General features: G+C 41.9%; 1 protein-coding gene across 8 annotated transcripts; it reads right to left on the bottom strand.

The window, feature by feature from the left end:
- Positions 1–40: 40 nt before the first annotated feature.
- Positions 41–24,879, bottom strand: ncoa6.L (nuclear receptor coactivator 6 L homeolog). Of its 8 annotated transcripts, XM_041576865.1 has the most exons (17): positions 24,603–24,878; positions 24,047–24,213; positions 21,114–21,233; positions 20,753–21,013; positions 20,463–20,618; positions 20,020–20,139; positions 18,941–19,069; positions 17,474–17,539; positions 16,507–17,316; positions 15,591–15,737; positions 13,926–14,988; positions 13,599–13,708; positions 6,010–8,733; positions 5,667–5,735; positions 5,138–5,165; positions 4,793–4,914; positions 41–1,763 (listed from the first exon to the last, which is right to left on the bottom strand). In XM_041576865.1, exons 4-17 carry the CDS (start codon positions 20,976–20,978, stop codon positions 1,717–1,719), a joined length of 5,817 nt encoding a protein of 1,938 aa, XP_041432799.1. In that variant the 5' UTR covers positions 20,979–21,013; positions 21,114–21,233; positions 24,047–24,213; positions 24,603–24,878; the 3' UTR covers positions 41–1,716. The 8 variants fall into 8 exon arrangements, with proteins under 8 accessions (XP_041432799.1, XP_041432801.1, XP_041432805.1 ...); XM_041576867.1 differs by lacking the exon at positions 24,047–24,213 and having other exon boundaries at positions 13,926–14,985; positions 24,603–24,879; XM_041576871.1 differs by lacking the exon at positions 24,047–24,213 and having other exon boundaries at positions 20,753–20,950; positions 21,074–21,233.
- Positions 24,880–25,672: the final 793 nt, after the last annotated feature.

The raw sequence follows: 25,672 nt of genomic DNA, 5'->3' as shown, positions 1-25,672 counted from the left end.
TGCTAGCCATATTAAATAAATGAATGCAACAGGCACTTAATTAAAATGTCCATATATTTATTACAAACTTGTTCACTGGTCCAATTCTACAACAAATTAACCGTACGATTGTTATTATTTACAACATTTACGTCTCCTAATCGGCTGCCATATTAATACTCTTCTATATAAATACAGTACTTCAACAAACACAAAATAAGTAGAGTTTTTACATCCGGTAAATTTTTCACATAAAAAAAAAACAAAACAATGGAACCACTTCATGTTTTATATGTTTTTTTTTCTTGTTTTGTAGGTCAACTGAGCCAATCCACTGGTTTTATAGCTTAGTAGTTCTCACCCTTGAAACTTGGTGTGTACGGTTGAAAGCAAATGACAGGCTGTCTTAAAAAAATTCACATTAAATATAAAGCATTCTCAAGAGCGTGTTGTAGGCTCTGCAAAAGTGCAAAATATACCCAAAATACAGCAGTTATCTTCTATTCTTCTACTTAACAGAAAATTGTTGGCAAGTACTACATAGTCATCTTTAAACTTCCCCTTTAAATAGGTTTTGTAAACACAATTATCTAGTGCTTTTTTAGGCATAGGAACGTTTCCGTCTTGAAGATGTTGCTACCTAAACTTGCCATCAACCACTGACATGCTTCTGCTGTTGATGAGATGCTGGGAGCTATAGATCAACATCTCAGCAAGGTGGATCTCAAAGCGAAGATGCTGGGATTTGTAGAACATCTTAAAAGGCTGCCAGTGGACCAAGAGGGATCATACATGGAGAGATATGCTTGTTTGTGACCTTGCAAAATGACCATGTATATTTTTGTATGGGCATCTTAAATGAGTCTTGGTCCACTTACAGTCTTTGAGATTTTGTTCTACAACTCCCAGCATCTCCACCTTGATTTAGCTATCCAACTGTTGGGCGGGATCTGATCTTCAACAATACAACAGCACTTTGACTGATGTGTTCCTCAACCAATATCATTTTTAAACGCGCCCGATCAATATCTGGCTGATTTTCAGGCAGATATTGATTGGGCAGGCCCTCCTAAAGGGCCAATAAGCTGCTGACTTGGACTGAAGAAGACAAATCAGTAGCTTTTACCTACCAGTGTATGGCCAGCTTTGCTGGACTACTGACAAAAGCTCCCAGGCAAACATTATTAAATGGAAGATAAAACCAAATTATAAGCAAGGTATATTTTTCTTCTTCTTAAATCCTGGTATTTTACAAGTGGTTTAATGACAATTAAAATTGAAATATTAAAAAAAAAAGTATTTCTCCTTCAAAGCAGAAAAAATAAGCAGTTAAAACTGTACAACCATTTAATCTCCCACTGGTAAACAAAATAGAGCTAGCAGTCATTTTACATATGTGTCCGAAATTTAAAAAGAAAAGAATAATTTGGGATGCATCAAGTCCATCATTTTTGGATTCGGCCAAATACCAAAACCTACACAAAAGATTCAGCCACGTACCAAACCTAATCCATGCTCTAATTTGCATATTCAAATTTGACGGGGAATAAAAGAAACCTCATCTGTCAATAAAAATGTGCTGCCTTTACATATAATTAATATTTTGGCTTTGGCCGAGCATGAATGAAGAACAAACAAATTCAGCCTATTCCTGGAAAAAAAAAAAAAAGTGCTGGGGACACAGGCAAATACCAAACCGAATCCTGAATTTGGTGCATAGTTGAAAACAAAAAAATTCTACTTGGATTTCCTTCGTTTGGACTGGGTGGGACTGGCTCCAGATTCTGCAAAACAGAAAATACAGGAATAAGTGCTTTATAATATTTTCACAACCTGAGAGTGTAGTGACGCCATTGACAAATACAGTTTAATGGACCAGTAACAACAAACAATGCATTTATTTATTCATTTGAATTGAGCAGCGGAGCATTAGCTCATTGGGAAACTGGGGACAAAAAGCCCTTCAATGTGAATGAAAAAGGAATACACATAATCAACCCCTTTCATTATACAGCATCATTATTGGGCAATGGTAAAAGAGGATTTCTGACCGATGTTGTTCAGAAGAGAACGCCCCTGTCCACCTGTCATAATGTTATTAAAGGGAAAGCTCTCTGGCTGGTGCACATCACAGCAGGGATAGATGGACCTCCATCAAAAATTATTTATCTTTTCTGCCTCTTATTAATTCAACTGCAGGCACATTAAATGTTAACAAGCCATTGAGATAAAGGATAATAGGCCCTACTTTGTCTTCTGGGTCAGTGGCTCTGATCTAAAGGACTCATTGGTGGACCCAGCCCAATAAATCCTGGTTAGTACTTTTAGGAAACATTTTAGGATCCATTTTGTGGTCCACAAGGTAAACACTGAGGCTGACTTGTGATGTGCAAGTGGACAAAATGCCAAACCACCTGACACTAACCCCCCCCCCCTCTCTCAACCTACACCATACCTGGCAGGCCATTTTTAGTGAAGCAGTATTCAGTTGTTAGTGAAGCAGTATTCAGTTGTATGAAATAAAATCAAATGTGAAAAACGGTCTGTGCAAAAATGTGGGTACCCTTGTAATTTTGCTAATTTGAATGCATGTAACTACTCAATACTGATTACTGGCAACACCAAATTGGTTGGATTAGCTTGTTAAGCCTTGAACGTCATAGGCAGGTGTGTCTAATCATGTGAAAAGGTATTTAAGGTGGCCAATTGCAGGTTGTGCTTCTGTTTGACTCTCCTCTGAAGAGTGACAGCATGAGATCCTCAAAGCAACTCTCAAAAGATCCGAAAACAAAGATTGTTCAGTATCATGGTTTAGGGGAAGACTACAAAAAGCTATCTCAGAGGTTTAAACTGTCAGTTTCAACTGTAAGGAATGTAATCAGGAAATGGAAGACCACGGGCACAGTTGGAGTGCATATGCGGAGGAGTGTGAGAATGGTTACAGACAACCCAAAGATCACCTCCAAAGACCTGCAAGAACATCTTGCTGCAGATGGTGTATCTGTATATCATTCTACAATTCAGAGCAATTTGCACACAGAACATCTGTATGTCAGGGTGATGAGAAAGAAGCCCTTTCTGCACTCACACCACAAATAGTTGCTTGTTGTATGCAAAAGCTCATTTAGACAAGTCACAGTCATTTTGGAACAAAGTGCTTTGGACTGATCAGACAAAAATTAGTTATTTGGTCATAACAAAAAGCGATTTGCATGGCGGAAGAAGAACACCGCATTCCAAGAAAAACACCTGCTACCTACTGTCAAATTTGGTGGAGGTTCCATCATGCTGTGGGGCTGTGTGGCTAGTTCAGGGACTGGGGCCTTTGTTAAAGTCGAGGGTCAGATGAATTTAACCCAATATGCTCAAATTCTTCAGGATAATGTTCAAGCATCAGTCACAAAGTTGAAGTTACACAGGGGTTGGATATTCCAACAAGACAATGACCCTAAACACACTTGGAAATCTACAAAGGCATTTATGCAGAGGGAGAAGTATAATATTCTGGAATGGCCGTCACAGTCCCCCGATTTGAATATCATTGAAAATCAGTGAGATGATTTGAAGCAGGCTGTCCATGCTCAGCAGCCATCAAATTTAACTGAATTTGGAGAGATTTTGTATGGACGAACGGTCATAAATACGGCCATCCAGACACTCATTAAAGGTTATAGGAGGCATCAAGAGGCTGTTACATTTGCAAAATGAGAGAAGTATTGAGATTTATTGATGTAATATCTCTGTTGGGGTGCCCACATTTATGCACCTGTCTAATTTTGTTATGATGCATATTTTCTGTTAATCCAATAAACTTTGTCATGATGCATATTTTCTGTTAATCCAATAAACTTTGTCACTGCTGAAATACTACTGTTTCCATTAGGCATGTTATATATTAAAAGGAAGATGCTACTTTAAAAGCTCAGCCAATGATAAACAAAACTCCAAAGAATTAAGAGGGGTTCCCAAACTTCATATGACTGTATTATATCCCCAGTTCAGGCAAGTACTATTACGGTATGGGTGTCTGCATTGGAAATTGTGGTCAATACTTGCAGAACAGATACTAATTGTTACTATTATTACTAATTATGGTGTAAATTAAAAGTGACATTTACATAGCTGCCAAAACCATCACGAAAAAAAAAATGTAATTTCCTCTCTTGATTGTAGGTTTCTGAGTGTAAGTACAGTAATGATTTTCTTACTTAAGGTTATTGCACTCGTTTTAAATATAGAAAGAAACAAAGGCTTTTTTATTTGGATGATGGTTATCCTTTAAATCATTTATAGAAGCATGAGCAAGAGACTGTGCCAAAGAAAATATCTCCCTGGATGAGGTGATAAATCGCCTTCCTCTGAAAGTTGGCCTACAGACAAAAGCTGTGAACATTTAATTGCCGTAGCATATGCTACAAAGATATTCTCCTTATTCAGTCCTTACAGGCATGCAGGCATAGACAGAACTTACATTTCTATGCGTCTTTAATGCATTCAGTCATTGGTGGGTTATTTGGATAAGTGATATTACCAGCGTGCCATCATATTAGGTGTCTAGGTTCTATTGAACCCTATGGAAAAACATATGGCCAAGCAAATGGAAGTGAGAACTGGCATATAAAATGATAATGTTTAGACTGCAGCAACCTCACTCTAACTGCTAAGCCCTGCCTTTTGCTGTGGATAATGGGAGCTGAAGTCTAACAACAACACAGTGAAGAACCCTGTTCTTCTATACAGGTCATGCCCAGATATAAGTGCTGGAACCTCTACCGACATGTAGCAATTGGCAGTGTAAAAGTACTGCACTCACCTTTCGCAGAGGCGGAGCCAGGACGGGCTGAACGTTTGCGTTGTCCACTCTCCAACACCTCCTGGGGCTCCTCTATCTTGGAGTTTCTCCGGCTCAAAGGTTTTGATCTCTCCGTTGCTTCACTATGGTTTGTAGTTGAAAAGAGCAACAGAAAATTAGAAGGAATGAGCAGAACTAAAAGAAACAGAGCAGACCAAAACAGGGAACAATCCAGATATACATGGACTTTCCAGTTCATATTCATACCTACTATTAAAAAAAATCCCACATATCACTCAGTATCAATTTAAAATCTCATTCTAAAATTTCCCTTGTAGGCTGATAGTAAAATTAAACGTGGCTTACCTTTCTGGGATATCTTGGGTATCGCCTTCTGCAAGAAAGAGTGGAAAATCTATTAATCCTTGAAGTTTGTAAAGATCTAGAAAATGTGGGAGTGTCTACTGCTATAGAGAAGTGACCAAATCAGAAAAACAACAATGGCTGAAAGCAGAGAAATGCGAGCGTGACATAAAATTTTTAAACAAAAACAAAATGGCTAATAAAAAGCTGATGTGCGGTTATTATAAACACAGAAGTATAGTGTCAGTGTAAATCTCATGTACCAGAGGAGTTAGAGTGAAAGGTATATGATACAAGTAGGGATGCACCGAATCCACTATTTTGGATTCGGCCGAACCCCCGAATCCTTCGCAAAGGATTTGGGGGAATACCGAACCTAATCCGAACCCTAATTTGCATATGCGGATTCGGTTCAGCCTGGCAGAAGGATTCGGCCGAATCCGAATCCTGCTGAAAAAGGCCGAATCCTGGATTCGGTGCATCCCTAGATACAAGACAGAAGAACAATATCAGATATTTTTTTAAAAATTACCAGATTTTTCTGGAGCACTCTCCTTGTTGCTTGCAGGTCGTTCCTCTTGTCTCGTACTTTTGGAGGAGACTTAACATGCAGAAAATGTTGAAAATAATTAATAAATGTACTTAATATGAAAAGTCAACCAATTAGGCTGGTGGAGGGGGCAACATGATCTTTTAGACTGGGGTACAAATGAAAACAAACTGTGAACTAGAATAACAGTGCTTTGTTTTGCTTCCCAAACTAGAGTGACAGTGGAATGGACATCATTATAAAATGGACAATAAAAATGCTGCAAGCTAGTCCAATACACAGACTTTGATGGAAATGTAATAGTTATTAGTTTGATACAACATACCAATTTCATGTGTTTTTTCAGTCGAAATAGTGTCCAATGTGCTGTCATTTCTCTCTGGTACAGTGTTGTCTACATTTCTGAGCTCCCCTTGGATTGATGATTGAGCAGCAGATGGAGCAGGCACTCCTACAGAACTGGTGTTTGTGGGACACAAAGAGTCAGCAGAGATTGCAGTGGTGACCTCTGGATCAGTAGCAGCCAAGTTAGCTAATGGGGGAGTTTTGTCTCCATCTTCAAGTTCTTCTTTGTTGGTTTCCAAATTGCCTGTTCCTGTGCCACCTGACAAATTATTTTTTACCTTTGTGAATAGAATTTGCTCAGTCTGGATCACCTTGGGCTGACCCTTGGATGATGCTGAAGAGTTCTTTATGCTATCACAGGTTGAAGAAGCCACAGACTGTGAAGGTATAGGAGGGCATTCGTCAGATGTTACACCCAATTGAGAACTAACATCTTCTATGTTGCTTTCTCTAAAAGGTGTTGGTGGTAGAACAACAGATGGAGACTGTGCAGTGGTCTGAGGAGGGTTAACTAGAACTGGTCGAGTTGTATGCATACTGGAAACAGTACTGGAAGGTGGAGTTGAAGAAGGTGTTCCAGCAGACAACTGAATATTCTGTGGAATATGTAAAGACCCCACAACTGCCACAGACTGAGGAGCCATGTTTGAATTGGATGCTGCCGCAGAAACTGGCAAGTTCCCTTGCTTTGATCCCTTCATGACTTGTATGATGGAAGGAGAGTTAAAGAAAACAGGAGTAATAAACGGAGAGTGCACAGTTGACTGGGAAGCCTGCTGCCCTTCGGACACAATAACTTTGTTGCCCATATTCTGCACGTTCACCACAGTTGGCATCAATGATTGCTGCTGCAGGTGGGAAGTCATAGGGTCAGTTGTGGTTGAGGAAGTAGTAATGGGGTTTGAAGTGACAAAAACGGTTATCTGGTTCTGAGACACTGAGCTGGAAACAGAGGTCTGGCCAGCTGGTTGTTTCACTGAAGAAGATGGAAGGTTCGGAGACACATTTGTACTGGGTTCCATGGTGTCTCCACGTGGTCCAGTGTGTAAAAGTGGATTGGGTGTGGATACTATTTCACTATTACTACTACTTGTACCTTCTGGTACAGGAGGAATGTCAGCAATTTTGGGATCATCTGAAAGCAGCTGTAAAGGAGGTGATTCAGTTATAGGTACTACTGCAGTCTTGATGGTAAGATTGGGAGCAGCTGAGTGATCCAACAGTTGACTCAGCGATGTCGGTGCATCTCTCATTGCTGGTGATACCATAGTCTTGATCTCTTCTGCAGATGGAGGTTTACAGTGATCCATGGGCTGGAGTTCTTTCCTGACCATCTCTTCAGAAGACATCTTCAGTTCTTGCTGAACCATAGCTTTAAGTTCTGCTTCAGCTTGCTCCTTAAAGGCATTTTGCATTACCTGACTCTCTGTCTCCTGCATCATTGCTGAGCTATCCTTATTCTCTTCGGTTATACTGCATGTGGCTGATAGAGAAACTGGTGGATATGGACCTATTGGAGGTCCAGGGACTAGGGACTGCATTGAAGTTTGAGCCTGCATTAAATTTCTTTGGATCTCCAGGTTGTGCAGGATTCCAGGGTTTTGTTGTGGCCCAAGCACAAACTTGTTGTTCTTTAAGTTCTGCCTGCCTGGGCTAGGGGTTGTTTTACGACTAGAACCAGGGCTTGATCTCCTGCTGTTGCTAGGGCTTGCTCGTTTGTTCCCACTACTGCCTGTCTGTTTCCCTGCCATAATGTCCATCTTGTGTGATGGGACAAAACCAGTTGGGTTGGTTACAGTCAGTCCAGGAGGAGCTTGTCCAATGGCCTTCAAGGTTGTTGGATTCAACCCTTGCTGATCAAAACCTCGGTTTAATGTAGGCCTGGGAGGCAATGGAATATTTATCTGAGGAGGGAAGAGGCCTGCAATGGAGGCATTCAGTCTTTCTGGAGACAGGCTGATCTCAGAAGGCTCTGTACTTGGAGGACGATTATTGGGAGTTTGAGGATAGTAAGGCCTTGGGCTTGCTCTGTTTGGAGTCTTTGGTCTCGATGTTTGCGACGGAGTTTGTACACTTGAAAAATGGTGCCCATGAGGTCCAGGCATAGAGTTGGCAAGCTGCTGCTGGGGATTGGCCCCTTGAGATAAAGTCATAGAAGAAAGATTTCCTGATTTGTTCCCAGACATCATCAGCTGATTCTGGGAAAGTAGCAAATGAGGTGCCATATTGTTCTGCTGCCCACTAGCTGCTGCCTGATCTGGAATATCCACTAGAGCGGATGTTGTAGGCATCTCACCCAATGGTGACCCTGACTGATTACCGCTGTCTGGGAATCCCATCTTCCTTCCATTATTTCCCAAAGACACATTAGGCGCCATTGGCATCCTCTGCTTGTCAGGAGAAGGTGGAATTGAGCCAGATCCAGGCATGTTCACCATAACAGGCATATTGCCACCAGGCTGCATGGGCATCCTCTGAGCTTCGGAATTTAGAGATGGCCGGCGGTTAAAGTCTCCTTGTTGCCCAGGAAGCCTCACAGATTTTTGGTCCTGTTGTTGCATCATCAGCATCATCATCATTTGCTGAGGAGGAGTTGGTTGTTGCGTCTGCCCTCCCTGACTTTGTGGCTGCTGCCCCAACTGTTGCATTAACTGAGAAGGGATCTGCTGTAAGGATCTTTGCTCTACTGGCTGAGGCGGGAATCCTAAAAAAATAAAAACAGATAGATTATATATATATATATATATATATATATATATATATATATATATATATATATATATATATATATATATATATATATATATATATATATATATATATATATATATATATATATATATATATATATATATATATAATATATACATTATAAATATTAGTCACTCTCCTATAATTTTAGGACTATCAAGGGCAGCAGACAAGCAGTCAGCCCATGTCAAACATTAACAGGCCTTCAGGCTGTAACTCCTTAGTCATAACAAGGTAAAACATATATAGAAACATTGGGGTAACAGTTACCCTGCTATAGTTCCAGGGGTACCCATGGCACAAATAACACTCACCCCAAATCTCACCCTAACTGGCCTTCAGGATGGGCCCCTTTGACCCATAACAAAGTTACAGATATATAGAAACAATGAGTAACAGTCACTCTGCTATAGATCCAGAACCATGCTCAGGAGGTTTTACACAGGGAAAAATGTATCCTCATTTGTAAATGATAAAGATAAGTTTTGTGACCATATAGAGGCACAAGTTTGCAGGCTGAGCTGTACTTCTGAGTATCACTCATGTATTATAAGGGATAATGTACCCCCTACTGTAAATTATAAGGATATTAGAAATCACTGAGGGGTACTGTGAACATATAAAGGCACAAGGCTGCAGGCTGAGTTACGTGTATACAGGGTACTCGGAGTATCACTCATATATTATAAAGTAAACGTATCCCTTACTCTGCCTATTCTAACAAACATGCTTCTCTACCCACAAAGTTAATAGGTTCCACACAAAACATAATTTTATTTCACACACTGCCACAAAAAAATAATAAATAAATAGATATGAAAGAATGGATAAGGCTACTGTTTAGTATTTCCATGATTTCTTTATGAAAACCATGAAAATGTTTGGGCTACTTCGAGGGTAGGACTCGACAACGCGATTGGAGCCGACACGACAGCTCCAAACGCGTCGTCAAGTCCTACCCTAAAAGTCAAAAAGTTAAGTACAGCAGCCAGAAAAAGAAAAGGGAGTCTTTTTTTTCTTCTTATATAATTAAGTTCTGTCTCTAAATCAATTTTCCCCCAAAACAAGAAATCCTGTGGCTAAGCACAATAAACGTTTCCTGTGAAGGTTATAAAATCATATTTATAGTTATTTTCAGTTGCTGAAATGTAATGTAATGTGTGAGAAAGAACTCTATACTGATATAGAAAGAGTCCAGATAAAGGAGATTACAGCAGGCTTGCTCCAAACCCACACACCAGAGACAATGACACACACAGATCTTAACAATCGGCCAATTGTGTATACATTCTTTAAGGAATTCAAGTTTGTTCAGTTCTGTTTGTCACAGTACAAAAATGTAAAAAAACAGCCACAAATAGCATTTGGTGTAGAGTTTAAGTTTAATTCCTTTTTATACCCATTAATCCTTGAGTTCTGAGGGAAGAATATTAAAGGGATACTGTCATGGGAAAAAAAAAATCCTCAAAATGAATCAGTTAATAGTGCTGCTCCAGCAGAATTCTGCACTGAAATCCATTTCTCAAAAGAGCAAACAGATTTTTTTATATTCAATTTTGAAATCTGACATGGGGCTAGACATATTGTCAATTTCCCAGCTGCCCCTGGTCATGTGACTTGTGCTCTGATAAACTTCAATCACTCTTTACTGCTGTACTGCAAATTGGAGTGATATCACCCACCTCGCTTTCCCCCCCAGCAGCCAAACAAAAGAACAATGGGAAGGTAACCAGATAGCAGCTCCCTAACACAAGATAACAGCTGCCTGGTAGATCTAAGAACAGCACTCAATAGTAAAAACCCATGTCCCACTGAGACACATTCAGTTACATTGAGAAGGAAAAACCGCAGCCTGCCAGAAAGCATTTCTCTCCTAAAGTGCAGGCACAAGTCACATGACTGGGGCAGCTGGGAAATTGACAAAATGTCTAGCCCCATGTCAGATTATAAAATTGAATATAAAAAAATCTGTTTGCTCTTTTGAGAAATGGATTTCAGCGCAAAATTCTACTGGAGCAGCACTATTAACTGATTCATTTTGAATTTTTTTTTTCCCATGACAGTATCCCTTTAAGTCACTGTACACTGCTAGGTTTAGCTTTCTGGCCTGGTTTGTTATACATACACCACTAGATATGCTTGTAGCCGAGTGAATCTTTGCTCAATTTGGCCACCCACATGCTGGGTGAAATCAGTTGGCCTCCAGATGGAATTTTTTTTAACCTGCCTAAGAGATATCTGGATGGTTTATGGCCAAATATGGATTGGGTAGGCTGCAGGAGTGTCCCCCATAAATCAGCCAATATTTTGCAAACTAGGTCTGGTGGGTAGAGAGTCAGTAACCTTTACCATCCCATGTAATCATTGGTCCAGGGGCCAAACAACTGGATCAGTCCAATTCGGCCCAGAATGTAGGTGGCAAATCGGGCAAAGATCCACTCATTTCAGGACCTCACCAAACTTTTAATGTGTACCAACTACTTAAATAGAAAATAGTGTGGCTCCGTTTGTCTAAATGCACTGAATTTGTAATTTTTAGATTTGGCGAAATACCAAATTGTTTACAAAAGATTCAGCTAAATAATAGACTGTATCCAAACCCTAATTTGTATAATCAGAAAATAAATTGCATTCATTCTGCCTATAAAGGAACAGTAACATCAAAAAATTAAAGTGTTTTAAAGGAATAGTTCAGTGTGAAAAGAAAAACTGGATAAATACATAGGCTGTACAAAATAAAAAATGTTTCTAATATAGTTAGTTAGGCAAAAATGTAATATATAAAGGCTGGAGTGAAGAGATGTCTAATAAAACAGCCAGAATCCAACTTCCTGCTTTTCAGCTCTATAAGTCTGAGTTAGTCAGCGACTTGAAGGGGGGCCACATGGTACATTTCTGTTCAGTGAGTTTGTAATTGACCCTCAGCATTCAGCTCAGATTCAAAAGCAACAGATATGACCCATGTGGCCCCCCCTCAAGTCTCTGATTGGTCACTGCCTGGTAACCAGGGTAACCAGTCTGTGTAAACCAAGAGAGCTGAAAAGCAGGAAGTAGTGATCTGACTGAAATAATATACATCAAATTACAACAGCCTTTATACATTACATGTTTGGCTAACTAACTATATTAGAAACATTTTTTATTTTGCACAGCCTGTCTATTTACACAGTTTTTATTTTTACACTGAACAATTCCTTTAAAGTAATACAGTATAATGTAGTGTTCCCCTGCACCTGTGTTTCAGAGACACTACTATCATTTATATAAATAAGCTGCTGTGTAGCAATGGGGGCAGCCATTCAAAGGAGTAACGGCTCAGATTACACAGCAGATAAGCTCCGTAGAACGTAATGGTGTTATCGGTTATCCACTATTTAACCTGTGCCGTATAGCCTTTTTTCAATTTCCTCCATTGCTACACAGCAGCTTGTTTATATGAACTATAGTAGTGTTTTTGAAGCAAACACGTCCGTTTTACCAGTGCAGGGCAATATATATTTTCATTTTTTTATGTTACTGTTCCTTTAAGGCACATGTCTTTTAGGAATTGGATTCAGTTGAGTTCAGCCACATACTATAGAAACTGCTAGGATCCCGCCGAATACCAAACCAAATCCTTGTTTTTTTTTTAATCCTGGCAGCCTTTCTATAAAGTATAAATAGATCTTAACAAGGCATCAGCAACTAAAGCAGACATACAGGTATAGAAAATAACCATTGATGCCATAATTATATCACTTTGACATTAGGATTTCACACAATCTCAAAAGTGTCACATCTGAATAACTGTACTGCTGTGGCTCCAAAAATACAGCGATCTTGGCAAAATTAAATGCCATCCCTATGTACTGTACAATGTTAAAGTCCATGGATATCCCTTGAAATCTAGAGGCTCTGGCATGTAGCAAACAACCTGCATATTATAAGTAGCCTCTTGGATCTTTAAAAGAATAGTTCAGTGCAAAAATAAAAACTGTGTAAATAGATAGGCTGTGCAAAATAAAAAAATGTTTGTAATATAGTTAGTTAGCCAAACATGTAATGTATAAAGGCTGGAGTGACTGTATGTCTAACATAATCGCCAGAACATTACTTCCTGCTTTTCAGCTCTCTAACTCTCAGTTAGTCAGTGACTTTAAGGGGAGGGGGCACATGGGACCAGGGCCGTAACTAGGGGTAGGCAGAGTAGGCACGTGCCTAGGGCGCAAAAGCTAGGGGGCGCCAGGCACATGCCTTCTCTGACACCTACCCCATATCCGGTCGCCTCTCTAGAAAAGTTTCTTCTATTTTGCCCCGTAGTTGTACCTCCATGCATGCGCACGAACATCAATTTGCGCTTACGTGCACAAACGTCAAGAGGCGCATGCGCGTGAGAGCGTCGGTTTGCGAATGCGCGAACTCCCACTTTCGTGTGCATGCGCACCGCACAGAAGCAGGAGTTTACGCATGCGCGTAGCTAGCAGGCACCGGACCGCCTGTTTACCTAGGGCGCCTGGCCGGCATGGCCCGGCCCTGCATGGGACATAACTGTTCAGTGATTTTGCTGTTGTATCTGAGCTGCCTGGTAACCAATCAGTGGAAACCAAGAGAGCTGAAAAGCAGGAAGTAGTGTTCTGGCTATTATGTTAGACATCCAGTCACTCCAGCCTTTATACATTACATTTCTGCCTAACTAACTATATTAGAAACATTTCAACACAGTTTTTATTTTTATAACGAACAATTCCTTTAATGTGATTTCTAAAAATATGTTCTTATTAAATGGAATGATGATTAAGCATAGGGAGTTACGACAGATATGAATATGTAGGTTCTGACCTGCTGGCCTGTTGGGAAATTCATTGAGTTTCTGTGTGGTCTCCACAGTGCTTCCTTGATCCCCTACTATCCCCAAGGGGTCCGGGTCTTCCATGCGGGGTTCAGTGGCACTGAAAAAATGAGATATAGAAACAGTAAATGATATAGCTTCATCCAGTAGGGTTCCTATAACCATTGATTTGCACAAATATCAGTTGTTTAAAGAGGAACTATAACAACAAAGCAGAATCGATTTAGTGTTGCCAAAGCAACAACAAAATAGTCTGTACTGCAAATGGGATAACATGTTAAGGGAAACTAAATATATATTTGATGCATCTCACCCACCTAATTTGTTCCTCAGCCTGCTGGTTCTTCTTCTTCCTTGGTGGCTTTTTTTTCTTGGGTTTGGCAGGATTGCCATTGTTCTGCTTACTGTTAACCCCAAAATGCCCAGCTGAGATATCACTCTGCAGCAGGTTCACCAGTAATGGACTGGTCAGGGTCACATCCTTATTAATAGGAAAGGATGGATTCTGGCCACACCCCATCTGATTTCCATTGCCCCCTTGGCCAAATGGAGAGCCGAAGGGTAGTCCATGGCCTGGAAAATGCTGCCCTGAAACTCCTGGCATGTTCTGCATGTGCTGTGAAGCCATGTTGCCAGTTGTTGGCATGGAAAGATCCGGAAGTAGGGCGTTTAGATCACTGCCAGGTTGTGTCACACTGTCCCCATGTGTTTGCTGCAAGTGTTGCCCTGGAATTGGGGCTCGAAGTCCCTGTCCTTGCATGTTCACCCCATGGGAAGTGTTATTTACAGACCCCTGCTGAGAAACCTGTCCAGGAAAATGCATCATGGCATTCTGCAGTCCAGCATTTGCTCCCCTTATAATCTGATTGGGCCCACCCATAACCCCTGCTGGGTTCTGTGCACTGAAACCTTGCTTATTTCCCTGTATAATCTGCTCCATCTGCTGCATCATGCTCTGACCCTGGGACGTCATCATCTGATTGTGTGACTGTAGCATCTGTTTGGGTGGGGTCATGCGCTGAGATGTTTGCCCCAGGTTTTGGCCTGGAGATGTTCCCATCATCTGTCCCTGGGGCATAAGCTGATTCCGAGAGAGCACCATCTGTTGAGCCTGTGTGTTTAGTGGGGCCTGCCCCTGAAGGTTCACCATCTGGCCTTGGGAAGAGATGATTTGCTGTTGCATGCTGAGAAGATGTGACTGATTGGCTTGCTGGTTTTGTCCATGCAGACCGGCCATGTTCACCTGATTCACTCCACTGCTGCCAGCCTGCTGGTTATTCAGGTTGCTGTGAATTCCCATCAGGTTGTTTTGCATTACATTTGGACCCCCATGTGACACCTGCATCTGACTGTGTGAAGATCCATTCACCGAGCCCCCTACTGGACATGGATAAAATGTGGAATAACATATATAGTAGAGCAGAATAAACTATTACAATGCTATAGCTGTAGTAAAAACCCAGTTATGTCTCCCTCCCATTACTTTTAATCTTTCTTACCACTAGGGGGAGCAACTACACAGTGGCCATAGACGTAACAATTACGATCTTTCTTGGAAAAGATCTTTCCAAGAAAGATTGTTTGTTTCAATACACACGTGTAGAGCGGAATCATCAGATACACAGGTAGATTTACAGGAAGAAACAATAGAATTCTACCTGTATCTGACGATTCAGCACTAACAATGGGCGATGTCTGGGTGCCTTCAAAGTCGCCCAATCAAAATTTTCTGGCTGGCCCAATCGATGAGCCGACCGATATTCACTTCTTCTGCCAATATCAGTCGGTTCTTTTCCCACCATACACACACCGAATACCGTATGAAAATTAGTTTTGTACGATATTATCTGTGCGTCTATGGCCACCTTTAGCATTAATCCATCCATACAGAACAAAATAACCCCTATTATCCTTAGACAGCTGCTTGGAAAATGATTCCGGTCTTGTTTGTGTCAGGAACCTCCATGTAATATTGTGTGTACCTGTTGTTTGTCCACCCGTACTGCCTTGTTGCTGCAGTCCTGCACCGTTAGAAGGTGATCCTGCTGTGCCGGGTGGTGTCTGGCCTTGCAGAAAATTAGCATTTCCTTGACCTGCTTGAAAACCTGGGGGGAGGCGCTTGGTAACCCCTATGGAAAAAAAAAAATTGTACTTAGAACACGCTACTCCTACTTTTACAACACTGATGCCTGGAGAGCCTAATGATTTAGTCATGAGATAAAATAAAATATAAAAATAGATAATTATTAGGTTAGATGCAATGCTTTTCTGACCAACTATAGTATTTTCACAACAGATATGGGACCGGTTATACAGAATGCTCGGGATGAGGTTTTCCGGATAAGGAATCTTTACGCAATTTGGATCTCCATACCTTGGTCTACCAAGTCTACTTAATAATAATTTAAAATATTAAATAAACCCAATAGGATTGTATTACCTCCAATATGGATTAATTGTATCTTAGTTGGGATCAAGTACAAGGTACTGTTTTATTATTGCAAAAAATATATCAAAAGATATATGTCCCAAGGTTTATTTGTAGTAAAAATAAATTATTTATTAATATTCATATTAAAAATTGGTACATACTGACCCCACATGGCCCACCTTCTGCGTTTTGTACCCTCCGGCACTTAAGTCATAGGTGTCTCTGTTTTATTATTACAGAGAAAAAGGAAATTTGCATTATTTGGGAGATGGCCGTAATTCGGAGCTTTATGGATAAAGGGTTTCCAGATAATGGATCCCATACCTGTACTATGGAATCTAGTTCATGGAAAATATGCTGTTGCCAGAATAGATCTCCTTCCTCCCTCTCAGGAGTTCTGATTCTGATAGACAGAAATGTTGTGACTTTCCTTATATTCCTTTCTTGGTATTTAAGGAAACAATTACCTGTATGAATAGCTTGTGGTCCCTGATTTTGTTGAGGTGCCTGCTGCATCATGAAGCCCCCCGCAGCATTTCCCTGTGCTATCATCCCCCCACGGCTGGGTGAGCTGACTGGCGGCTGCTGGAACCCTTGTGGCATAGGCGTGGCCTGCCCTGAGCGTGGTCCCATGGCCTGTTGCTGCACCTGGTTCACAGTTGGGGAAGAAACCGGAGAGCTCTGCTGAAAGGATGATGAAGGCGATGAAGCAGGAGACTTATTAGTAAGATGAGGCTGCTGCAGAGGTGTGGGGACCCTAGATGGCCCCCCTTGCAGAGCTTTCATTGGTGGGCCACTGAACTGGTTTGGGTTGGCCATAGAAGGGAAATTGGTATGTGTCTGGGCGGCTTGCTGGCTTCCAAATGGATATGGAGGTGGGGGATGGGATGGTGTCTGCACTGTGGCTAATGAAGGTCTTTGAGGGAACTGCTGTTGCTGAACAGGACCTGTGTTCAATGGAGACTTCTTCCATCCCTGGTTAAGTGTACCAATGGCTGCTTGGGCAGGAGGAGGCTGCAAAGCCCCTGAGGCAAGTTGGTTCCAGCCAGGGGGTACTGGAACTTGCGATGGACCAGCAAAGGACTGCCGCATCCCTTGGGAGACCTGTGTATGTTGGGGAAGCCGCGTCTGCTGTTGGAACTGCTGGAAGTTGGCCGGATTTATGGGTCTGCTGACAACCACATTCTGCATGGGATGGATCTGGGGGCCCAAGGAACCAGAAGGGTGATTTGACTGCTGAACATTCAAGCTGGACATGAGAGGATTGATTGTATCTGCTGGGGGAAACAATATACAACCACTCAATGACAAATCACACAACAACCTTTCACAGTTGAATAACTGCAACTCCCATCAATGCCCCAAATGCTCTACAGATGTAGGGGTTATGGGGGGTGTTACTTTACAAAATCTGGGAAACAAAAAGGTTCCTACCCCTTGTCCTGGTTATAATCATGCCACCAGTAGTTCCGTCTTTAAACCACCCGAATGGATTCAAGCCTGAAAAATCCACATAGACCAATCTCAGGCAAGTATTCACCCCACCTACAAGCCCACCATGATGACATTGGCTCCAGGCTCAGGGATCAAGACAGGACTGTCCTCTGTTGCCACTGCCAGGGTTAAGCCGACCGAGAGCCCGAGGTAACCCGGGCAGCCACCATGCTCCCCACACATGGGTCACTAAATTTAGGCAGCTGACGTATGTACTTATATTGAAGATTATATTGTTCCTCTTATAGGCCAATTTCAGAACTGCTCTCTGGTCCAGACTTTGTCTCACATTGTGGGGGAAAACAAACCTGTCTTTTATATTAATTCCATCTCTATAGTATCCCAACACTGTATTTCAAAATGTGCACAATATTCTCATTCCCTTCCTTTAGGCCAACAAATTCCCTCAATTTTCATGGAGTACACTTACAGCCCCATAGCTAAAGAAGCTCTTGCCCTCCCACATCTGATGAGGCTGATCCAGGTCTCACTCGATTAGCCCTCAGATTTGAGTAACGGGAAACATAAAAAAAATCTGCCCTACATGAAATTACCAGATTTTATTACCTGCTCACTAACTATTATAGCCTCATAAGGCTTCAAGATTTCTGTCCACCCTTTTCCAGTTTGCTCTCCTTCTTCACCTTAAAAACCTCCAAGAGTTTTTCTACTAGCTATTATCCATTCACTCTAGACTTTAGATTACATTTTGGCTAACTAATTATATTAGAAACATCTTGCAAAGGCTATCAGGGTTTTTTGCAAAAGGGTTTCCTTCTCCTTTAAGCTTCAATTTTTGAAAAATGACAAAAAGGAAGGAAAGCAATTGAAAAATCTGAAAACAACTGAACAGGAGAAAAAAAGTGTTTGGAAGGTGAACAGCCCCTTTAATACGTCTCTTCCCTCTGTCAGACTAACCTATGAAGCTCAGGGTTGCCCAGCTAAATTTGAGAAAATATGGTCCACTTAGTTAAACATTTCCCTTCTAATGATAATAGCAAATCTTCTTCTTTATGTTTTATCTTACGCTGGTTAAATGTCTACAGTCTCAGCTGTGCAGATATAACTGCTTGTTACACGTATATGGTACAACTGTGTAGTGTGCACCATTCCAGAGCCAAGTCATCTTAAAAGGTGCAATGCAATTATCCCTGTCTGAATTAATTTGCAGAGAGATCACTGGCGTTCTGTTGCAGCCACCACCCAGCAGTTTTGTACCTTCCCCAGTGGAGAAGTCCCAGTGGCTGACAACAGGGAGCTGCAAATTATTTATCTTTCCACTTAAGAAAACTCTACCAGATATGGAAAATATGACAATGTTTTGCTCAAAGGCTTTGTATACTACAGAGGTGGTAATCTGTATAAGCAAGGCAGCTCTCCAACCCTGTGCCTTTGCCCTATGTGTACCTTGTTGCGAGGGGGGCCTGGGTGTTCTTGGTTGAAGATCAGTGCTTCCACCAGGAGTCATCACAGCAGAAGAAACATTAGCACCCTGAGACATCATGGCCACTGCAGGGCTGTTCATCCTGATGATGCCTAAGCAATGAAGAGGTGATTTAAATGGATCACAAGGGAAGACCTTTTGACACACAGACCCATAAAGAACATGCAAACTCCTTGCAGACAGTGCCCAAGTCAGACTCAGCTCCAGAGCACTGCAAGGCAGCAACGCATGCACTTAGCCAACCCCTTGTGAGCAGTTCTACCATAGACAGTAGACAGACAACAGCTGCACTTGGTACTAGAACCAGAATGGTAAACTTGAGTTGAAAATAAAATTCATAGCTACCGTGGCTGAAAGAGATAAAAATGCTGATTTTCCTGATATAAACAAATGCAGCAAACATTGATGAATCTCATCCACCCTTTAGGTGGAATACTGGCCCGCCATCAGTGGGGGTACTTCAGTTAGGAGCCACATGAGATGCAATATGTGGATCGTGAAGGAATGGGTCTCACAATGAGTGGATTTGGTATAAGTAGGAGTAGCCAAGTAGATCAGGGACATACCATGCATGCACTGGACATTTTTTCCTCATTGGGGCCCCATTCTTCTTATTGACAAGGTACACCAGGTAACCAGTAGGCAGAGCCCTGCTAACTTAGCAGTATGAGGTCCCTTGATTACTGATGGTGAACCTGGTGGCTTAGGTTTGAAATGTTAACGGGCATATATAAATCAGTTCCTACTAGTGTACACGGTTACTGAAGTATACATTTTTCTAACCTTGCTATAAACTAATGGGTAAAGTAATTATGTGGCATCAGGCCTGGGTGCGGGCCTTCACCCCCTCCAGAAGCGATCTTCTTGGCGGATACGCATGCGTGTGAACCGCCAACAGGCCTGCTAACCGCCAACAGGCCTGAAGGGGCACGGTCCCTGGTGCATTCGCACCCCCGGCTCCCCCAGTAGTTCCACCACTGCGACTAAATGTTGAACCATGAAAGCTGCCTGAACTCAAAACATTTGAAGGCCTCTAACTTACCCGTTCCACCTTGCATTGCAAAATTGCCGTCAATTCTCATAGCACTGTTTGCTGCCACTGGACCATTCATCCGCACCTGTCCCTGATTGTGGGGCAAAGCTAGATTTATTGCACCTTCCCCTATGGAAAATAAGAAATATGCATAAGAATACTGGCACTCTTATCAAAAGCACTAAGCCTGTATGCAGTCCACATAACAAGAGATGCCCATATACTGAAGGAAATCCACACTCACAGGTCTTGATCAAAAATATGAATTTATTGCAAAGGTTTTGCATTATGGTAGTATGCCTGCTCACACCCATATTTTTCAATACAAATATACAGAAGGAAGGAATGTTATATGCACACAATCGTACTGCTCCAAAAATGTATTTTAACATAAGGAAAACTGCAAATGATGCAAATTATAAAAAGACCAAAAGCAGCGATTACGGTTATACCTTCAATTTGGACAGAGAGAATTCCTAACTCCCGTAGCTGCTGGTTGTTACCCTGAGCAAGGAGGCGCAAACGCTCAGCCGCTTCCCGGGGGATGTTAAACGTTACTCTGACACTGTTCCACGGCTCCACCTTCTGAAGTCTCAGCTGATCGGACTCTGCAGAGGGAAGACAAGCAATCTGAATGAGTTGAATTGCATATTAAAGGCTAGCAAAGGGAGCCCATGCAACATGGAAAATTATGTATTTGACCCCCTCAACCCAATGCCCCTGAATAAGTGGATTGCTTTACCCATGCTAACAAGGTTCGGCACAGTATTCAGGATCTTGTCTAGCTTTTGCTGGAAGTCAGTGTCTCCAATATCTCCTTTAAAAGCCAAGAAAATTGTAGAGTCTGCCTGTTCTAATCTGAGCTCATCTTCTATTCCGGAGTCGTTGTCTCCATCTTGCGGTTGTGCAGGGGAGACATGAAGACTGGTCTGGGGCTCTCCTGGATCAGGGAGATAGTGGGAGGCCATGACTGGGTGTCTTCCAACTTTGTGTCAATGACACTCTGTGGAGGAGTCAGAAAGTATAGCAGAGTCAAATCTTATATTTATTTAAAATAACGTACCAACATAACGCTTTGTGTTGTTGATTTGCAATTTGGTTACCGTCGCGTTCCAAGTTCTTCCCTTTTCCTACGTTTCTACACCTTCTGATTTTGTCAGATGAATGGCAGAGGAAGACATCTTCACAATGATTTCCACTACTAGGATCTCCAAATTGTTAGCCTGTTCAGATAATGTATAATGATAAATAACCTGGAGACTTAGACATGAAGAAAATTGACCATTTACTCCCTTTATTGACAACTGCCATGAGAGCATAATTGCTAGTGCTTTGCTGCCTGTTGAGCTGAAAATCACATAGGCATTGTCATTGGTGACTGAACAATGGCCGATGGGCATTACAATACTTGGCCAGAAAGACATATATTGATAGGGCTAGGCCAAATTGGTCCCCTACCAATAGGTCTATACAGGCCTCTAAGGCTATCTGAACATTACCCCTGGAAAAAACGTTCACGATAAAGATGCACCTGTCTGGTGCCAAAAACAAGCAGATCAAGGCATGTATGACCTCATTACCAGTGATATCAGCAGAGATGGGGAATTGGATGAAAAACAATTGGAAGAGATTTTTTTGCTTATATTGTGGGGATGCCAGGGCCCTTGCCGAAGGAATTCTATGAACATCACTGGCTAAACATATGCTAGTCATCGGTACAGATTTAATATGGATATATAACGTATGCTGCTGGCTATGGATGTGAACTGAAATGACAAAATCCATATATCCAATTAAAATATGTACAATTCACTTGAAAGTGTCTCTTTCCTTGTTCATATCAACCTTCTCCAGTCCTAATGACTTTTTTTTTGGTATTTTGCCTCTTTCACTTGCCTAAAATCTTTGAGTTTTTCCAAATGCTCAAACTAAAACCTAAACTTAGTACATCAATAACTTTACCTACTCTAACACCTCCATCTTATCACAATAACACCTTGCCCAGCCCAAAGGACAGTTTGTGTGAGACTGGGGATGCATGATTATTGACCTAGATATTCCTGGAGGACCATTAACTTGAGGGATAAAATATGTCTGCCATTGCCTTTCTTGGAACAGCAGCAAGATGAACGTTTCCATGAATCTACTACCTTGCCACTGATGAAAGGAGACACTGAACCAATGCTGATACCAAAAGGCTACTTGAAGAAATCTAAAAACTCCTTGATGCAAAAAGCCACATGTACAATACTACATGCCAAGTTGCTAATGTGCTAAACAACACTGGACTTAAGCACATGAAACTACATATATCCAAAGCTAAGCTTTTTCTATCCCAACTCTCAACACCTCCAGCTCCACAATGTATGACTCCATAACTATGAAAAGGGAAGAATACCCCCTTGTTCATCATGAGAGCAATAAACCGGGCTTGTGCTCAACATACTTTTTTTCTATTGTGTAAATCTAATTATCTACCTCAGTTTCCCAGTTTGGCCCTTTTAGCTCAAGATATAACAAAAACATGTTTTTTTGTGATGAAAGCAATAGGCATAAAAGTTTGTTCAGCACAGCTCTGTTTGTTGAACTCATGTTCAACAAGGGGATATACAAGTCTGTGGTTTATCAGGGATGTGTAACCTGTAGATCCCGACTACAACTACCAGCATCCCACCAACACCCAAAACACCCGCTCTTGCACAGATGGGAGGTTTTGTCCACCCAAACTATAGCCTCAATCTGGGTTTAACAAAACTGAATATAATTATTGACTAAACAGCCTTGCACCAATAGCCATTTTTCCCATACGTTTCTGGCTTTAATCCTGAGCACTTGATTCCTCCATTGAATGGCCTTACCCCTGATCAACGGACTAGAAATTCTTATTCTCACAAACAAAATAAACCACCTAATATTAGCTTCATCCTGGACCTATTATATTTATAATGAGCCTTTTAGAAGGCTTCTTTGTTTGCATATCTGTGGGTGTTGTCATATTACGGCAGAGAAAGATCCATATACCGCTAATGAAACTGTACCAAGTAGCCAAGTCAAACTGATAAGACAAATTGCCAACAAAGATAGGACCTGTGTCTGTATCACATACACCACTATATTTTCCCCATAGAGTAAGCCAAATAACCAAGGTTTCAAGTGCTCAGTGGACCAAATTATTGTACAGGGAGCCATATTAATCAACTGGAAGGCCGCATGCAGTTAGCTAGCATTGACCATTCTCTTGTCCAGGGACACCTTCCAGTTTTCTCCATTGTTGCCAACCTGCAGAAAAGAGTGGTGGCCAGCAGCAGACGCAACGCTCATCACAAGTGTCCTAGCTGATCCACACTGTGCAGAGACATGGGGACCTCTGGCTCCTCTTCATGTGAGTTAGCCAGGGTGCCTTCCATTTATTAACATGAACAGTGACAAAAGAGGACAGTGGAGGTCAAAACGCATCCTGTGTGTGTGTAGGTATATGTGGCACTCCACTAACTCAGGCTGCATGACCCTCTGACATAAAAATATAAAAAACAAGAAAAGACAGTCCTTTAGATTAGTTAACCCTTGCCGATCCTCCGACATGCTAAGCTGGGGGCAGTTCAATGCTTAAGCACGCGTGCAGCTTCAGAAAATGAACAGTAAAGCAATACACCTAAAGTTCTGCTCATTTGGAGAGGTCACCAAATGAGTGGATCTTGGTCCACTTTGGCCACCAAGTCCTGGGCCAGACTGAGCTAGTCCAATCCAAGTTTGGGGTCCACAATCAGTCAAGAAACCCCCATGTCATTAGAGTGATAATGATCCATATTACAGACCTTACTTTATGTTAAGAGCCCAGGGGAATGACGTTTAAATAAACCCAGGCCGGAATCATTAAATCCCTTCCTGATGACATCAGAGCAATACCGTTTTCCACGGCTGTAGCTCGTCCCTGTAAACCCCCCACAGAATGGAAAGCAATTTGTGGGTTCTTTTGTACCTGTGGCTTTTAATCTATGGATCTAGAGACATCATCATTTACTTATAAAGCACCAACCAGTTATGCAGCACTTGCATCTACGCAGCAGCCGTGGCTTTGTTGCCTATCCCAGCATCCCTCACCAGACTCAGCGTGAAAGTAGAAGGCTGCTGGAAGCATTCAGTTGAAGGCCACACTTATATGTGAGTTATATCACAAGGCTGATGTGGCCAACAGAGAAATGTCTGTGTAAATGAACAGACCAGAATACATGACATATAATGCAGGAAGCCAATAACAAAAATGGATCAACATGCACACAATATTTTCCATGGATGCCTATTATATACATAAGGTTACATAAAGACTAGTGCAGACCCACAGTATTTTTATTCCAATATAAAATAAAATTAAAGGGTAAGTTATAGGACTTCATTACACACACACACACACATCTATTTTACAAGCAGACATTTGCAGCAGAAGCTACAGCTACACAGTAGGTACGACTAGGTATTATTGGCAGATTTAACCACAAAATGCACCGTTACAATGTACACTAAACGCCACGCAGATCCAGCTATGCATGCATATTGCAAACATACTCATTCACATTATTGTGCACCCCCCTCACCTCGCACCGGACACTTGGTTTCTTCCGCTCCCGGGAACAACGAAAAGCAGCGAGGCCCAGCCCGTACCACTAGCTGCGAGCGGCAGGGGGGTGTTGACCTAACATTAAGCACTAAAGCGTAAGGAAGCCACGATTGCGTACACCCCTGTCAAAATGGTAGAGTCCGCCCGACCAATGGACTGGCGAGGGTTGTGATGTCCGCGCGGATGAGCCCAGGAGAGGAGTACGGGGTAGCTCTGTGCATGGCAGGGCTACAGCGTGCCAGAAAGTAGGCGGTACTTGCCAGACAATAGGCGCGGTCGTGCGCACGGAAGGGAAGTAGTTCTGTGTGGAGGGGATGTTGACACTCACTGTCCTGACCTCCATGACGAGGGGACATAGGCGGCAGTCCCATAGCGACGACCAGGACGTTTTATAGTTTAGCGTTTGACTGAGGTTCACAATAGCCGAACAGCCCCCACTCACCCAATAAAATGTTGCAGGACCGCCATTAGAAATCAAGGGGCCCCTACAACAACATTTTCAGCGGCCCCGCCAACCCAAGATCCCGCCCAGACCACAGTTAAAAGGCCACACAGACAACAGCACTAAAAACAATAAACCCACACAAGTTATAAAAAGCCATTGATTGTCAGGGAGCCAGGGACCCCCATAAAAGTTTTTTTTTTTTTTTTTAAATCATTGGTGGTCAGGCCCCCCCATAAGTTAAAAATAAACGGTGGTGCCAGGGCCCCCCATAAAAGTTTAAAAAAAAAAATCATTGGCGCCACGGACCCCATAAAAGTTTTTTAAAACTCATTGGTGGTCAGGGCCCCCCATAAGTAAAAAAAAAATGTTGGCTCCAGGGCCCCCCTTACCAATTAAAAAAAAACATTGGGGCCCCAGAGAATATTTAAAAAAAACCCACATTGGTGTTCAGTAAAACTGAACTCTTGTCTTCAGGACTTCGGCTCTTTTCATGACTTCTGGTCCTTTCACAGCTTTGGGACTTGCAAAGTCGGCTCTTTTCATCTCTTCGGATCTTTTTGCGGCTTCAGGACTTAAAATTCGGCTCTTTTCCTGACTTTGGG

Source organism: Xenopus laevis, chromosome 9_10L (assembly GCF_017654675.1).
Source record: "Xenopus laevis strain J_2021 chromosome 9_10L, Xenopus_laevis_v10.1, whole genome shotgun sequence".
In the NCBI taxonomy this organism is placed as follows: domain Eukaryota; kingdom Metazoa; phylum Chordata; class Amphibia; order Anura; family Pipidae; genus Xenopus; species Xenopus laevis.
This window is presented reverse-complemented; position numbering and strand designations above follow the sequence as displayed.